This window comes from Candidozyma pseudohaemuli (genome assembly GCF_003013735.1).
Source record: "Candidozyma pseudohaemuli strain B12108 chromosome Unknown scaffold00006, whole genome shotgun sequence".
NCBI classification, from domain to species: domain Eukaryota; kingdom Fungi; phylum Ascomycota; class Pichiomycetes; order Serinales; family Metschnikowiaceae; genus Candidozyma; species Candidozyma pseudohaemuli.
In genome coordinates, this window is record NW_020194440.1 from 483,530 (window position 1) to 499,808 (window position 16,279).

Consider the following 16,279-nt stretch of genomic DNA (forward strand, 5'->3'; position numbering starts at 1 on the left):
AATAATTTAAATTAAGCTGGGCTCATTGTAGAAGGCTTGCGGCTGTTGCTGCTGCTGCTGAAATTGTTGCTGCTGGAGCTGCTGCTGGAAGAATTGGTTCTGGGCATGTTGCGGCTGGTGTTGCAATTGGTTCTGCTGGAACTGCTGCATCTGGCCCGTGGCCTGTGCCGTCAAATTAGTCTGAGCATTCAGAATGTATGCGTTTCTGGCCTGCTCCTGCTGAGTCTCTGGGAATGCCGCAATCGTGGGCAAATGTTCCAACCCGCCTGCGGTCGGCTGTCTCTGCAAAGCTTGAGGCTTCTGCTTCTCTGCATTGTCAAAGACGCTGGTGGTTGTCTGCGACACCTTGAATGGGTTACTGCCGGTCGCCGTCACAGACACACGCTTGTCTCTATCCTGAGAGAACGAGTATGGCGTTGTGCGAGAGTTGGCAAATCGGGTGTTTCCAAATGGGTTGGTGGAATTGACAGCAACAGGTTGTGGCTGGCCCGTAGGGGTTGTAGGTAAGCTCGAGAAGGGGTTGTTCGTGTGCTGTGCCGACAACTGGCCCGTCTGCTGGAACTGCTGCGTAGGTTGTTGCTGAAACTGACCAGTCTGTTGGAACCCTTGTTGCTGGAATCCAGGCTGCTGAGCGCCCGCCTGTTGAAATTGTTGCGTAGGCTGCTGCTGGAATTGCTGAGTGGGCTGCTGCTGGAATTGTTGACTTGGTTGTTGCTGGAACTGCTGAGTTGGTTGTTGCTGGAACTGCTGCGTAGGCTGCTGCTGGAATCCATTGAAGCCAGTTTGGTTTTGTATGAACGGATTCGTACCAGTGGCCTGAGGCTGTGCACCGTAGCCGCCAAACCCGGCACCTGTGAAAGCAGGATTGATTTGAGTTGGTTGTGTAGGTTGAGCCTGGGCCTGTTGGACGAACTGGAACGGCTGGGGACTGGCCACGCTGCCGCCCCATGGGTTGTAAGTCGATTGTTGCACCAAGAGAGTGCCTGATCTCTGCAATCCGTCTTGGCCGTTGATATGCTGGTTTTGTTGTGCCTGGGGCTGACCCTGAAGCGCTTGAGCTTGTTGCGCCTGTGGTTGTGCTTGGGGTTGTGCTTGAGGCTGTGCCTGGGCGGGTGTATCTCTATTAGTCTCTGGGGCCTTGCCCTTCAGGCCCTTTTCGAGCATGTAGCGGCGTCTGTTCTCCTCAAAATTGGGATCGTTCAAGTACTCCTCCAAAGACGACGTCAAAGCGGTAGGGGCATGCTTGATGGTAGGCACATGCAATTCGGTGGCGTACTCGAGGTGCTTGGCCACACGGAGGTAGTCAATCACATACTTGGTTTGGTCCACAAACTTCACGTACACCTTCAAGGCCCTCTCAGCGTCGTAGCGGGACATCTCGAAGTAGTGCTCCAAGAGGTTGATGACACCTTCGTTGAGCTCCTGGAACAAGGCCAAGAGGTCGTTCACCAACAAGCGGAACGCAGTCAAAATGACGTCGTTCTTGACCTCGTTCTCCATGAAACTGTTCTTCAAAAGCGCATCGATCTGCTTCTGCAAGCCCTCCAGCTCCCTTATCAAGCCCTTCTCCACAGGCAACGAGCGCAAACGGCCGCCCTGCTGGTCCGTCAGGTTCTTGACTCTTTCGTCCCTCACATAATCCACCTTGGTCTCCCCGAAAAGCTTCACCCTGGTGTGCAAGTACCGGGAGTATCTCATGATAAAGCGCACATCGCTGGAACCTTGGTTTCGGGAGATGTTGGAATGGCTCAAGTTGAGCATGCCCGGGGCCTGATGGGCCAAATACTCCAATGTCACATCGCCGTCGCCCTCCCGGATCATAATGTGGATCACAATTAGCGCCTTGTACACCACAGACCAAGAGCTGTCCTGAAGCCTCTGACGGAGAGTTCTCATGATGGTGTTGAAGTTCTCCAGCAGCACGTGGTGGTTCATGGAGGTGGCCATGAGAATGGGCTCGATGTACTTGGGCTTCGGCGCCGCCACCTTGATTTTGGTGGCGCCCTTGACGATCTTTTCGTAAGTTGTCATGGTGGTACGAACACTTTGTTAGATCTGTTTATCTTGCGCGCAGGCTGTAGTCGGCATCAGCCTTTCCATGTTTACATATATTTGGAAGGCGGTGAAAACGGGACGAAAGTGGGATGGAAACTTGATAGAGAAAGAAAATTATAGAGAACTAGCCAAAAAAAATTCGATTTCAATGAATGTCTTTGTGCTTTGGATGCCTTCTACTGGGTGCAAATGTCTCACTCGGCTGAGCAACCGAACACCCAATTGAGGAAGGCAGGGCAATTGAAAAATACTGCTTCAACGTTCACATATCGCATCTAAACGATATTTTGTAAATATTCAAAAAATCACATCGTCCGTGTTTCGGTCGCCGATGTCGGTTGCTGATTTCGCAACCATTGCGGTTCAATGTATGGGGTATGGGAATGGAGCTGTGGAATGGCCGGATCAGAATTTTTCACTTATTTCTTCCATTGGGCCATTGAGCAGATTGAGCTCTTTGCTGGCTTTAAATGGCACCATGTTTTGCTCGAGCGGCTCAAACCCCTATATTGAGCCTCATTGGAGGATGTTTTGGCGCTACGCCTATTTGAGAAGCTGCTACTTGGAATTGTCTCAGAAGGTGGGAGAGTGAAATTAAAGTTATGAGGAGAAGGTTTTACAGGCACGGAAATGTGGTGATAGCGATAAAATGCAAAGGTTACTGAATAGGCTAAAGAAAGCCGGATGTCTTATCGCATAGCCGAAATAGCCGGTGATGGCCCAGATTACACCGTTAAGCGGTACATTCGTGAAATTGCAAAATCGACCCAAGATAATACTAGAGTTTCTTTCCGATCTAGACTATATGTTTAAAAGTATCGATTATCCACCACTTCCCACACTTGTTCCAAATTTAGAAGCTGTCTAAATTTCACGCATTTCATACTACAATGTGAGGCCTGGCACCAAGAAAAGCTGTTACGAAACACGTATCCCATCTAGGGCTCGAAAGAAATAATCAGATTCTACTTTTGATCCTTATGGAGTCTTCCTTCATCTCGTGTTATACCACCCATCTACTACTAGCTTCAAGAGCAGCCTACAGTCCATTTCGTTTCGTCTTTTATTCCAGTAGGCCAGCCGAAGCCGACACTCTATCCATGCATATTTACAAGCTAGTTTATTTGTCCTTCATGCCGCCTCTCTTCTCCAAGAAGTCTTTGGCCTCATTCACCTTGGTGGCCAAGAAGGCAGAGCCACCCTTATCTGGATGGTTGGCCATCATCAATTTTCTATGCTGCTCCTTCAACTTGGCCTTGGACAAGTTAGTTTCCTTCAAGTTCAAGATCTGTAGAGCCTCCTTGGCAGACATCTTGGGGCCAAAGGAGCCCTTGATGAAAGCCTTACCGTTCAAGCCTGGCTGGTTGGACTTGAACATGCCGGCGGCAACGTAGGCCAAACCAAAGGCTCCGAGACCTGTGAGCCATGGGTGGTTGCCCATCCAGTCGCATGTTTGGTCAAAGTACCACTCAGCAGATCCCTCGGGGGCTTTCTTTTTCTGCAACTGACCAGTAAATGTAGGTTGTTGGTAGACCTGTTGTGGGTGTTGCTGCTGCTGGTCTGGTGGCGGTTGTAGATTGGAGGCGTTCATGGTTATGGGGTACAAGTGGTGAAAATCTTCGCCTTCTCAATGTTGATTTTGCGCACGTGACACGATTTGAATTTTCCAGAACATCGTGCAAATCTGGAGACCAGTGGGGCCTAGTCGTTGGGAAGTCTGTAATTTGAATACTTTTAAGCTAATGTGATGCCATCACTGTTTTTCTGGTTCCTGGGTCAGCTCTCGTAGGAGCATCTGCAATGTTCATATTCGACAACACCTTGGGCAGTGATATGGATGTGAAAAAAGCAATCCATAAGAATGAGTCATGAAAAATTCAGATAAACCTCGAGGTTTTCGCCGATTTCACCTTCATCTTAGTTCTTGGATCCCTGGGATGCATCGGTATGTTAGATGGTGGGGACGCACCCGTGCACCGCGATAACTAGGGTAGATTTTTTTCCACCTCTTCGCATCTCATCTCGGATCCATCTTCACTACATAGCATCAGCCCCCGGGCCAATTTACCACATTTGCATAAACCATGAGAGTCTACTCCTGTCATTTCTGCCTGTCGCCGGTCTACCCGAGCAAAGGTATCATGTTCGTTAGAAACGACGCCAAGGAGTTCAGATTCTGCAGAGCCAAGTGCCACAAGGCCTTCAAGCAGAGAAGAAACCCTAGAAAGTTGAGATGGACCAAGGCCTTTAGAAAGGCTGCCGGTAAGGAGTTGGTCGTCGACTCGACGTTGACGTTCGCCCTGAGAAGAAACGTCCCTGTCAGATACAACCGTGAGTTGGTGGCCACCACCTTGAAGGCCATGTCTAGAATCGAGGAGATCAGACAGAAGCGTGAGCGTGCCTTCTACAAGAACCGTATGCGTGGCAACAAGGAGCGCCAGATGGCTCTTGACCGTAAGTTGGTGGAGGAGAACCCTGAGTTGTTGAGAATGAGAGAGGTCGAGTTGCGCAGAAAGGCCGAGAAGAAGGCCGCCAAGGAGGCTGCCGCCGAGCTGGATGAGGTTGAGTCTGAGGACGAAGACGAGGATATGATGGAGGTCGAATCCGAGGAGGAGTCCGACTCTGAGGCTGAGCAGCAGAAACAGAAGGTGTTGTTGAAGGCCAAGAGAAAGGCTAGAGCCTGAGCAGGCCAGGCTCCGGGGAGTCCCCGGGTCTGGGGCTCCACAGGATACTTCACATCAGGATACTCAGGGGTTCTACTGCCCCGTTCCTAGCAAGCTATACAGCCGATCAATGGTTGCACATGGACCTCTGGTTCATCTTTATAGATCGGAGCAATGCTCCCAGGATATGTAATAAGGCAGGACAAGCAATCAGGAAAATGACTGGTGTTGACGTGTATTATCGTTAGGTTGTAGGTGGTTCGAGGGAACCTTTCCTCTATGTTCTTTCTTCATTAACTTCGTTTGACCGTCTGGAGAGCGGGCCAAAATGGTCTTTGTTGGTAATTGGAAACTTCCTCCTCCACCTGTTCTTCTTCTTCGACTTTGGGGAACTCTCTCTGTCGCCTCAGTGCTTCCATTAGGCTATTGACTGTGTGGATGTGAGCTTCAGTGTGGATCTGGTGTGTCTGTGTTTTCTTGATTGGCGAAGAAAAGTCAAACTCGTCTCTGGAGCGCTTTCGTGATACCGTTGAGCAATCTGATAGAGGGGACGACATGTTTTGGTGATGGTAGTATTGGTGGTTCTGAAGCTTAGATGAGAAACGCGCCAAAACGCGATGTAGTATGAGAGGCGTCGTCTGGGGGTGAGGCTTTATTTGGTGATTTATTGATTTTGATATTCGATCTTATGAGAAAAGGCTGTGAAGTGTATTCGATGAGCTGATTTCGTATAGCTTTTGTGTTTGTAGCTTCTGAATGTTGCCTTGATTTATAGGACTATCGCTGAATCTTATTCGCAGGCTGTAGCCTCGAGGTGATACTAAGAGACAATTGGAACCAAAAAGAGGGATGTACGATAATTAACGCTATTGTTACCGCAAATGAAATAACCTGTGTTTCAGAATTAACTTTTTATATGTTCAAGTTTATGGCAGGTATGTTCGTGAAATATGGGAAGTTACTGGTCTCATGCCTGAAAATAAGTAGTCAACTCTTTCGCAGCCATTTTCCAAAACAACACACATACTCCAAAATCCACGAACAATTGAATTCAACGCTTTTGTTAGTTTCATCCACGCCATTTCAAAAGACTAGTCCCTGAAAACAAAAACAAAAACTTCAATTCCAAATTCCTCACCTCAACTACACCCCAATCTCATCGCATCGCTAACTACTCCATGGAACCAAAGCTCATCAAACACAACCCTGGAACGAAGCTCCGCAACAAAACAGCACTTGATACGACATTTCTTGTCAAGGGCTCTACACCCTACATGCTGGCGGTGAAGCGAATCGACAAGATGCTCGAGAAGTTCGACACTTCTGGTGTGGGACATAAGAAGTACCAACTGGGTGAATACAAGAAGGTGAGATATATCACGGTAAAAGGCATGGGAAAGGCAATCAATACGGCAGTTTCTATTGCTTTGCACTTCCAAACAAAGAAACAGTACAAGGTGGACGTGAAGACGGGTACAGTAGAGGTGCTTGATGAACTTAGGCAAGCTCTGGAGTACTCTACCAAAGACAGCGACGACGAGGAGGCTACGTTCAAGAAGAGACTGACAAGCTACGTGGATATCAAAATCTGGCTCAAGAGGGGAACTTAATACCCCTGCTGTGTTATTGATGATTCTATGCTATTGGTGGTATGCTATGATGGTGGGGTCTTGGTGACAGTTTCTATTTTGAAACTTCTTGTTGCTTCTTAAGACAAGCCTCCTTAATGTGCAAAAGGTCGACGACGTGGCGCTCCACTTTCAGTGACTTTTTGGTCTTCTTGCCAGCATCAGCAAAGTCCAGCTTGATATCTTCGTTCTTTGATGAATCCTCAAGCTCCACACCGAAAAGCTTCTCGGCTTGACCTATGAGCTCCATGCACTTGGAATAGTCCCTGAGGTAGTACGCTCTTTCACAAGCATGGAGCATGTGGACCCTGTCGGTCTTTTTCAGATTGTCTAGCTTGTCTAGAAGGGCCTGGTCGAAAAGCCAGTCTTGAGTATTTATCTGGGGCCCTGTGGCGGCGAATTGTGCCTTTTGTGCTTCAAATTCCTCCTCGGTTTGCTCCTTTCGTTGTTTCTTCTTCGGCTTCACACTGAGCTCAGCTACGCCTGCTGTAACATTCTCTTGATCTAGGTCCTTTTGTTCTGGTTGTGTGGATTTGTTCGTGACTTCCGCTGACATATTGATTTCAGTAGGATTTGTGATCTCGACTGTTGAGTTTGGTGGTTAGTTGGAGATGAAGGTACTACTGGACTGAAATTTCCGATGAGGGTGCGCATCTCCATAGTATATTGTGGATGGTCCGAATTGAGGTAGGTTTGAGCCAAAATTTGAATGAAGCTTGGGGGTTATACTGTTTTGAAGAGAACTGCGAGGGTATTTTTTCATTCTAGATTAAGGACAGTTTAGCTTAAGGACAGTTTAGCTTAAGGACAGTTTTTGGTACCTGGACTCGGCTCTTGATGGCTGCGAAATGGATCTATGAACATAAGTACAACAGATTTGGATGCAACTTGGCACAAAAAAGCTCCTCATGTAAATAGCCAATCTCCTGAAGAAGCAGAAATACTTTGCCTCCGTCTACTCCAATTTGTGATATCAGTATTGAGCTCCATGTCAGGTAAGGAGGGCTTTACATGCAATCCCATCAACGCTGAATATAAATTCTTTCACAATTCCCTTATAACAACCTGATCATCTCAATGAGCCATTTTCTCTTGAACAAATCGCGTCTTTGATGTCCCCGTTGTGTTACTATAAAGTGGGCTTATCGTGTCTCCTGCACCCTTAGATAAGGCTGTCTCACCCCAGTAGTCACGAAAGTAGATCCACTAGATCCTCTTCGACCTAGTGACCAATACACAATATGAGGAGCTACACAGTGGAGAGGGTGCCACCTCCAAGCCGCCCGTACCTCGGACGATTCTTATTTTTCAGTTTCATCGGCACTTTGGTGCTTTTCAATGTTGTTTTGTTATCCTACTTGGTTGATGTTAAGAGCAACGCCAGCATGTCAACAGTGTCCGTGACCCATAAGGGTCCAAATCCTACAGATCCACAGTTTGTGAAATGCTTGGAAGAATACACTGGGAAGCTTGATCTACTGAAGTGTGGCGTCAGTGTGGATGTTCAGCTCTCTGAAACGCTAGAGCTGATCCAGGAAACATACAGCGAGGCCCTCAAAATAGTCCCGTTGAAATGGTATCATGCTCAACTGGGCCTTGAGTCACCTACCAACTGCCAGAAGTTCCTTCTTCCTGAGCACAACGACTTCACTGAACTCGTCCAGGCTGTAGTACGGGAACTTTCTTCTGCGCAGCACGCCGTGGACAACTTAGAGTTTATTGAAGCATCGAAAAAGCTCGAATCCATCCATTCTGTTCGCTCGGTGGTGGCTGCAAAGTGCAAAATCTGGGGTATGGTGAGCCACACAAGTGACCTTGTCAAACGCTTTGAAACCCTGGTCGGCATGAATGACATTGAAATTGCCACTTCTACGCTTTGGAAAATTCTTGAGGCACTGACCTTTACAAAATTCACTGCATTATTGGGAAAGTCCAACTTTGAGGTATAGGTCTGACTCTTTCGCGCCGGTAATAATCTAGAGGTTATCACTTGTTCCTTATCAATGACTAGACAAGCTGCACCACAGAAGGTCACCTCCAAAGAAGAAGCACTCCAGCTTCTTGAGGAGTTTGATCATTTCCTATTTGACTGCGATGGAGTCATTTGGCTTGGTCCTGACAAAATTCCCGGAGCGTCGGAGTTTGTAGAGCTCCTCAAGGAAAAGAAGAAGACTTACGCCTTTGTCACCAATAACTCGTCGGTTTCGAGAGACACTTACAAGAAGAAGTTTGAGAAGTTGGGATTCCCAGATGTGACAAAGGATATCATCTTCCCATCGTGCTATGCTGCAGCGCTTATTCTCAAAAGAGATCTCAAGATACCTGAAGGATCTAAAGTGTGGGTTCTTGGAGACGAGGGAATCGAGCACGAACTTAAGGAAGCTGGATACGTGCCACTAGGTGGTAATGACGAGGCGCTTGACGAGGAATGGGACCCTGCGCACCGGTTGCTCAAGGTTGACGAGGATGTCAAGGCGGTGGTGATTGGTTCCACCAAGAAGTTAAATTATTTGCGTGTTGCAACTACGTTGCAGTACCTTTTGCACAAGAATAGGTCGATTCCGTTCATTGGTACCAACATCGACAAGACCTACCCCGGTCCCTTTGGCACCACCTTGCCAGCCGGTGGCTCCTTCGTGAACTACATGAGCTTCACCTCGAGCAGAGACTTTATTGATGTCGGCAAGCCAAGTCCCCTTCTTCTTGACAACATCATTGAGAGCTGCCTGTTTGACCGTAAGAAGACATTGATGTTCGGAGACACTCTCTACACTGACGTCAAATTTGGTAATGACGGCAAGCTTGGGGGCGACGCTGGCGGGTCCTTGCTTGTTCTCAGTGGAGGCACTTCTCAGGAGGAGTTGGATCTGTTGGACAAGAAGGATGAGTCGCTAGTGCCCCTGTACTACGTCGAGTCCGTTGGTCGCCTTTTAGAGCTTCTCAGAAATTAGAGTATACAGATAATAAGTAATACAAAGAAAGACACACCTGTGATTTCCTTGTAGACGGCGCTTTCAGGGTATACAAAGCATGCCAAAAGACCAGCGCTGAAGATAGAGGCCAGATAAGCCAACACCTTGCGACGATTGAGGTCTGGCTCATCTTCATAAGGATAATCTGATTCAAGTTGGTTATTCAACTGTATCCTTGAACCACTCTGGACACCAACCGTGCCTTTCGATCTTTTGTGATGTTTTGAAAGGGAAGAGTTTGGAGACGAGAACGACGGACGCTTTTTAGGCTTTTTGGTCTTTTTGGGAAATGCTAAGAGACAATTTTGTGTTGTTTGTGAATACACTTTGACCTGTTTAGTGAGCTTTACACGGGAAAAGGTCTTCATGATAAGTAGTAACTGGCTGCAAAAAGCGAGTGCGAGGATCTTCCCTGGCTTTTATAGTCGATCTTTGCCAGGGGTGGCTTTTCACAATTTGGTTGAAATATTCAGAAATAACTCACCCTTCAAAGATGCCACTGGATAATTAAAAGCCTCAATTGAGCTGCTTCAGCTATGTTGATCTGGTGAGGGAATGTAGACCGATTCAACTTGAAAAGCAAACATCACATCTGGTTCGTTTATACTCCATCTGACAATAGTTTCACGAATATATTCCTCGTCACGAATCATGATGAGCATCAACATGGCCGGTGAAGTATGGAAATTGGAGGTGAACTGTGGAGATGTAAGGTGAGGTATGAGTGGTTGCGAGACTCAAGCACAGAATGTCCACAAACAGGCAGTAGAAGGTGAAGCTCAAAATTGCTTATATAGGGATTGAAAGAAATATATTTAAGTTTGTTTCTTGTTGTCAGAGTCCAGTGTGCTGGATATCGTTATGTTGGATATTGTGTCCATGCACTGAGTACCCTCTCAACATACATGTCACCACTCATCAACACAATTTTTCAGCCATAAGAGACAAATCAATTCCAAAAATCAATATCCTCCCCTTATCGCCCCATATCATTTTCCATCACTTTTGTACAATATCACCACCGATTCTCCCCGGGTGGCTCGGTCCTCCACATAAAGCTACAGCTGATTACCAACCACTTCATGCTTAACTTCACTGGACAAACGAAGAAAAGAACGGTCAATCTAGGCGACCGCCGTGCTCCTCCTCGAGGACGGAACTTTCTAGAACAAACCAAGTTGCAGCGGCAGCAGCGAGAAGATCAGAGAAACAGAGAACGCAGTGCTGCTTTGATACAGCGGTACGTCAGAAGGTGGCAAGAGCTCCACACGATCCTGGAGAATTTTGTGAAGGATTGGCAAGAAAACGGCAATTGGCATCGTTACGCTTTTGAGTTTGGCTTATACTCGAGATTCTGCTCCAGGGACGCTCCAGTCGACCAGGTGTTACGGAAGCTAGTACAGGGTCTGAGAGGCCAATTGAAGGAAAGAAGCGTTCGTGCCACGTATGCGCTGATCAATCGTTTGCTTTCTAGAGAGAAGGTGAGAGAACAGCTTGCAGAAGACTTGTACAAGTTGCTCCTTGAGTATGGATCTGGTGGTCCTTCTGAGGCCTTGAGAGGGATCATCCGAAAACTCCAGGCTGTGGGAACAACCACCGCTACAAAATGCATATTCCTCGTCAATTCCGCTGATCCGGATGGCCAATTCCTTTCGTTTCTTGCTGGCTTCCATCCAGAGACTTCAGATCCCGAGCTAGCTCTGGTTAGCTGCTCGGCTGTGTTGGCCACAGACCACGCTATTCTCCAGGGGCTTTCAAATCACGAGAAGATTACTCTCTTGGCAAATACTATCAAGCTTCAAGGCCAAAATGTCCTCCTGCCGGAAGGGTACCAGGTTCATGCTAGAATCCTCTCCACCATGGCCTCGATATCATTGACCACAGAGGAACCAGACGATGACGACTTTGATCGTACACAAAAGCATACGCTCATTTACAGAGAAACGATGGACTCTATTCTCGAGCTCTACACATCCAACTACGTATCCCTCGTTATGAACCAGCTTGTCAGCGTGGATGTGGGAGGCTTTGACGCCAACGTTGCCATGCAAACAATCGCTACATTAATGCATCTTGTACAGCCGCCAACAAAGCTTTGCATGCTTATCACCATTACTCCAGGCTCACATAAGCGATTCTTCCAAGAGCTTAGAAGAGATCCCATCTTCCAGCATTTCTTACAGGCGGAGGCGACTAAGGACTACCTTCTGGGAGACGATATCGAGCAGTCCCGAGACTTGCTCAGCAATAGTATGTTCTGGAACACGCTATACACCTTCCAAGAGATCATGTCGTACTGGCTTTTTGTGAGCAACGACTTGGAGTCTTTCAGCGAAGACAAGATTTCCAAAAGCGAAGCAGTTGTGCTTTCAAAGTTCTTGAAGATCTTGTCGCTCACACTTATCTTCAATACCAACAAACCAGACCCAGCAAAGGTTTTCGGTGACCTCTCGAAGCTCAAGGCGTCCTCGTTAAGTTTGCTCAATCTGATTTACTTCAAGAACCTACGCATCAAGTTTCTTCCAGACGATCTCTGGAAACTTAAACATCTCAATTTTGACATTGACAGCATGATTGTGCTTGTGCTTGACGACCAAAAGAACGAAATTCAGGAAGACGACTATGATTCAGATTCTGAACACCCTGCACCCGTCCGGTCCAAACGTACCAACGATGCAATTGCCAAGTTGGAGGTTTTGGATAAGGTTTCGTATTTCATTGACTTCAAGGACCGTGTCAAAGTGTTCCAGAGCATTATCGAGAGCGATCGTCAGAGCTTGGCAACCAGCAGCACATTTGGATTCTTCATGGAGAACCAACCCCTGCGATATGAAGCAGACATCTCAAGAGGGTCTGTTCTCGAGGACGCCTTCAAAAACTTCTATCACTTGGGGCACAAGTTTAAGGAGAAGATCTCGGTCACTTTTCACAGTGAGCACGGCCCAGAGGCTGGTATCGATGGAGGTGGTATCACCAAAGAGTTTTTGACCTCTGTGGCCATGGAAGGTTTTGACCCAAACCTGAAGCAGGCGTTGTTCAAGGAGACTCCCTCAAACTATGAGCTATACCCAAACGACGACATCTACATGAGCGTGCATGAAAAGCTTGACTTGAAGAGACAGCAGGAAAGACTTCTCTACATTCAATTCCTCGGTATGACTATCGGAAAGTGCTTCTACGAGAATGTGTTGATTGACATTGAGTTTGCGCCTTTCTTTCTCACCAAATGGACTACCGCCCTCAGTGCATCGAAGAACTCTGTCAACGATCTCCAGTATCTCGATACCGAGCTCTACCACAACCTCATGAAGTTGCTTGAGATGAGCGAGAGCGAGATCAAGGCGTTGGATTTGAACTTCACCATCAACGAGGTTGTCCAGGGCAACGTTGTGCGTTTTGATCTACAACCCCCAAATGGAGAGTCTGTCAGTGTCACTACCACCAACCGACTCAACTACATCCACGAGGTGGCCAACTTCAAATTGAACCAGTGTCTCTACCTTCCCTCGAAGCACTTTTTGGAAGGCCTTCACAGAATCATCGACCGCAAGTGGCTCAACATGTTCGATCCGTACGAGTTGCAAATGTTGATCAGTGGAGGAGAAAACACTGTCAACCTCGAGGACTGGAAAAACAACGTCAGCTACGGTGGGTACTTTGACGACGATATCACGGTGAAGTATTTCTGGGAGGTCGTCGAGGAAATGGATTCCAAGGAGCGTGGCCGTCTTATCAAATTCGTCACTTCTGTTTCCAAAGCACCACTTCTCGGATTTGGCTCATTGACACCCAGATTCGGCATTCGCAATAGTGGGCGGTACCCCGATAGGCTTCCGACCGCGTCTACATGCGTAAATCTCCTCAAGCTTCCAGACTACCAGGACAAAAAACTAGTGAGAGAGAAACTCCTTTACGCCATCAACGTCGACTCCGGTTTCGATTTATCCTAAGACAGGCAGGCCCTTTATAGACTTATATACACTTAGGCTTATCAGGATGTCGAGGTGCATGCCCTGCACCGAACATGCAGCGAACAGTAGATTGTGCCTCCATTAGTGCTCCATAATCAATTGGATGATGATGTTTAGATCGGCCCTAAAACTCAATGCAAGAAGGCCGCTACTCCGCCGTTCCTTTCATCCGGGTGTGCCTGTTAGGATTATCAATCCATTGTTGCCATTTGACGTTCTAGAGGAAGTCAAGGATGAGGACCTAGACGAGGAAAACAAGACGCTTACGAAAGATAAGAAGAGATTGATACAACAGCAGAAAAAGATTGTGAAAAAGTATAAGGATGAGAAGGAGAAGAATGAAGAGGAAAAGAGCAAGCATGAGCCTACGGTAACGAAAGATATCACCACTGAGGTGCAAGGGCTCGGTTGGACAGAGCTTCAAACTGGAGGTGGTTCTGGAGGTCCTCCGAATAACAACAACAATAACAACAGCAACAATGATAAAGACAAAGATAGAGATGAGGATGAAGAAAAGAAGAAGAAGGAGGAAGAGGAAGAGGACGAGAAGATTGATGAGAAGCTAGAGGAGGAAGAAGAGTCCAAGTCTAGCTTCCGTGAGAGTCTTGAAAAACTAGGCCGTTTCCTCTTCAAGTGCCTCGAGACAATTGGCATCACGCTCAGTTCTGTCGGAATCCTTGCCCTTTCCGGCTACATGTACCACCAGATCTACAACCACCAGGTTTTGGAGAAAATGGGTACCGCTTTTGAAAGTGGAGATCCAGCTTACCAGCTTGCGGTTCACAAGAAAACCAATAAGCGGCCAGAATCGGACGACGACGAAAGCAGCGACGACTTAACTGCATTTTGGGTGAACAGGCCTCAGCAGAAATTGCTTGACGATATCGTATCGGGCAAAATCAGAGGACGGTACTTCTTGGTTGTAGGCGAGAAAGGCACAGGAAAGACGACTTTGATTATGGAGGCGATGAAGAAGCTAGACGGCCGAAATGTTGCCATTTTCGATGCCCATGCCGATCCGGAGATCTTCCGTATTCGTCTAGGTCGGGCACTCAACTTTGCCTATTCGGAAGACTACATCGGCTCATTGTTCAGTATGAGGGGACCTCGAGACACAACGGCGCTCTTGGACATAGAGAGAGCGTTTAACAAGCTCGAGACTCTCGCCATAGAGAGGCGGATACTGGGTAAAAGCGATAAGCCGTTGATCATGATCATCAACAATCTGCATTTGATCAAGGAGAACGAAGAGGGTGTGAAGTTGTTGGAGCTTCTTCAGCAGAAAGCAGAAGGGCTCAGTGGCAGTGAGCTTGTGACGATGATCTTCAACTCAGACGACTACTGGGTTTACGAGAAGCTCAAGCGGTTGGGCACCAGACTCGAATTGATCAATGTCAGAGACCTCAACCGAGACGAGACCGTCAAGGTGCTTCAATTCATCAGAGGAAAGTTTTGGCCCATCTCGAAATTCCCCGACTATAAGCTCGACAATGCCGCCTGCCACAAAATCTACGATTTGATTGGTGGAAGACCGCAGCATATCAGTCAGGTTGCCAGGCACAAGGATGTGATCCAGGCCTGTCACGAGATCATTGACCGGGAAAAGACATGGTTTCTCAACCAGTGTGGCCTTCTTGGAGAAGAGATGGACGATGACGTGATGGAGTTCGGCAAATTCGCTACCAGCGCCATGTTTCTCATGAGAGCGTTTGTGGAGATGGACCGCCAGAGAATGAACACCTTGATCCAGTCCAAAGGCGACCCCTGTTTCAGACACAACCACCATTTGCCCGAACTTCCGCTATGGAGAGCTCGTCAAATCATGACTAGGCCCGATTTCATCCAGCAGTACGACAATCTCAACATCTTCACCGTGGACTCTGATCTGAGGGTGAGAGCAGACTCGGTACCCATGATGAGGGCATTCCACGAAATCGCATCCCAGCCATATTTCGACGAATTGCTCGAAAAGACCTCGGACAGAGTCGATGCGATCGAATCGCTTGGGAGAACCAGGGAGCTTGTTATGAAGGACTTGGTGCATGGACAAAGGTTTGAGATTTTGCGCAAGGGTGAGGGATTCTCGGTGGCCATGGACAACAAAGAAAACGACGAAGAGGAGCCCGAGGAGCAGATGTTGATGGAGGAGGTGAGTAAATCCGAGCACCGTAAAAAATGGTGGGAACGGAGAATGGGTTCTTTTGATGAGCTGTATTTGCCCAAGGAGCCCGATCCTGGTGATAGCAAGCAGGGCTAAACAATGGCCGAGCTCGAGGCGCCAAGAAGCCGAAAATGGCGCCGTGGGCACTGGAGTATGAGGGTTCCGACAACGCCAAAGTCAAGCAAAAAGACCCTTTTGGAAATGGTCGATCATGGGAGACTGTCCTGAAAGGTGGCTGCAAAAGGCTTCTCTGCATCGTAAACCACAACACATGCGTCTTCGCAGTAGGCCCGCCCAAAACACAGCAAACACGGTTTCTCGGCTTGATCCGTGCCATAGTGGCGCTCCCACCACGAAAAATCACCAATCTCGAACCTCCCTGCTTAAAAATATCCCGACACTCCTGAAAACGGATACCTGTCAAAGTGCATGGCTGGTGCGTCTTTTACGAGACAGCTGCAGGCAAGAAGCCGAGAAGCCGAGGCCTCATGTAATCATCCGTGGGGGATCCAGAAAATGCTTAGCAAATGGGTCTGTTGCTTTCATTGGATGGCTTTATGGTATTTTCAATGGTCATGTTGTGTGGTTGAGGTGGCGCCTTTGCAAAAAAGAAGCGGGTCTCGGCACATCCGGATTTATGTTGAACAAACTTTGGTGTGGGGTCAACAGACACAAACGCCCTGTTGCCGGGCACAAAAGCCACCATGTGTCAAAAAGAGCCTATTCCAAGTTAGAAAAGCACAAAGAGCCCCCTCCCACCAAAAATAACCCCGGAATCTTATCATCCCTAGGCGGTGGCTTCTCGTATATCCTGCAGCCTGCATGGCGT

General features: G+C 47.7%; 8 protein-coding genes across 8 annotated transcripts; 5 read left to right on the top strand and 3 right to left on the bottom strand.

Moving 5' to 3' along the window:
* Positions 1-11: 11 nt before the first annotated feature.
* On the bottom strand, positions 12-2,031 carry C7M61_002926 (uncharacterized protein; the record flags this gene model as incomplete). Its single annotated transcript, XM_024858282.1, has 2 exons — positions 12-114; positions 143-2,031. The coding sequence occupies 2 exons, from the start codon at positions 2,029-2,031 to the stop codon at positions 12-14; spliced, it is 1,992 nt and encodes a 663-aa protein (XP_024713688.1).
* A 1,144-nt stretch (positions 2,032-3,175) lies between these two features.
* On the bottom strand, positions 3,176-3,646 carry PAM18 (Pam18p; the record flags this gene model as incomplete). The annotated part of the gene is made up of 1 exon (XM_024858283.1): positions 3,176-3,646. One exon carries the CDS (start codon positions 3,644-3,646, stop codon positions 3,176-3,178), a length of 471 nt encoding a protein of 156 aa, XP_024713689.1.
* Positions 3,647-4,139: 493 nt separating this feature from the next.
* On the top strand, positions 4,140-4,739 carry RLP24 (ATPase-activating ribosome biosynthesis protein; the record flags this gene model as incomplete). The annotated part of the gene is made up of 1 exon (XM_024858284.1): positions 4,140-4,739. One exon carries the CDS (start codon positions 4,140-4,142, stop codon positions 4,737-4,739), a length of 600 nt encoding a protein of 199 aa, XP_024713690.1.
* A 1,157-nt stretch (positions 4,740-5,896) lies between these two features.
* C7M61_002929 (ribonuclease P/MRP protein subunit) lies at positions 5,897-6,328 on the top strand (the record flags this gene model as incomplete). The annotated part of the gene is made up of 1 exon (XM_024858285.1): positions 5,897-6,328. The coding sequence occupies one exon, from the start codon at positions 5,897-5,899 to the stop codon at positions 6,326-6,328; it is 432 nt and encodes a 143-aa protein (XP_024713691.1).
* A 73-nt stretch (positions 6,329-6,401) lies between these two features.
* On the bottom strand, positions 6,402-6,902 carry C7M61_002930 (uncharacterized protein; the record flags this gene model as incomplete). Its single annotated transcript, XM_024858286.1, has 1 exon — positions 6,402-6,902. The coding sequence occupies one exon, from the start codon at positions 6,900-6,902 to the stop codon at positions 6,402-6,404; it is 501 nt and encodes a 166-aa protein (XP_024713692.1).
* A 685-nt stretch (positions 6,903-7,587) lies between these two features.
* On the top strand, positions 7,588-8,295 carry C7M61_002931 (uncharacterized protein; the record flags this gene model as incomplete). Its single annotated transcript, XM_024858287.1, has 1 exon — positions 7,588-8,295. One exon carries the CDS (start codon positions 7,588-7,590, stop codon positions 8,293-8,295), a length of 708 nt encoding a protein of 235 aa, XP_024713693.1.
* A 54-nt stretch (positions 8,296-8,349) lies between these two features.
* Positions 8,350-9,297, top strand: C7M61_002932 (uncharacterized protein; the record flags this gene model as incomplete). Its single annotated transcript, XM_024858288.1, has 1 exon — positions 8,350-9,297. The coding sequence occupies one exon, from the start codon at positions 8,350-8,352 to the stop codon at positions 9,295-9,297; it is 948 nt and encodes a 315-aa protein (XP_024713694.1).
* Positions 9,298-10,400: 1,103 nt separating this feature from the next.
* Positions 10,401-15,546, top strand: C7M61_002933 (uncharacterized protein; the record flags this gene model as incomplete). Its single annotated transcript, XM_024858289.1, has 2 exons — positions 10,401-13,251; positions 13,511-15,546. The coding sequence occupies 2 exons, from the start codon at positions 10,401-10,403 to the stop codon at positions 15,544-15,546; spliced, it is 4,887 nt and encodes a 1,628-aa protein (XP_024713695.1).
* Positions 15,547-16,279: the final 733 nt, after the last annotated feature.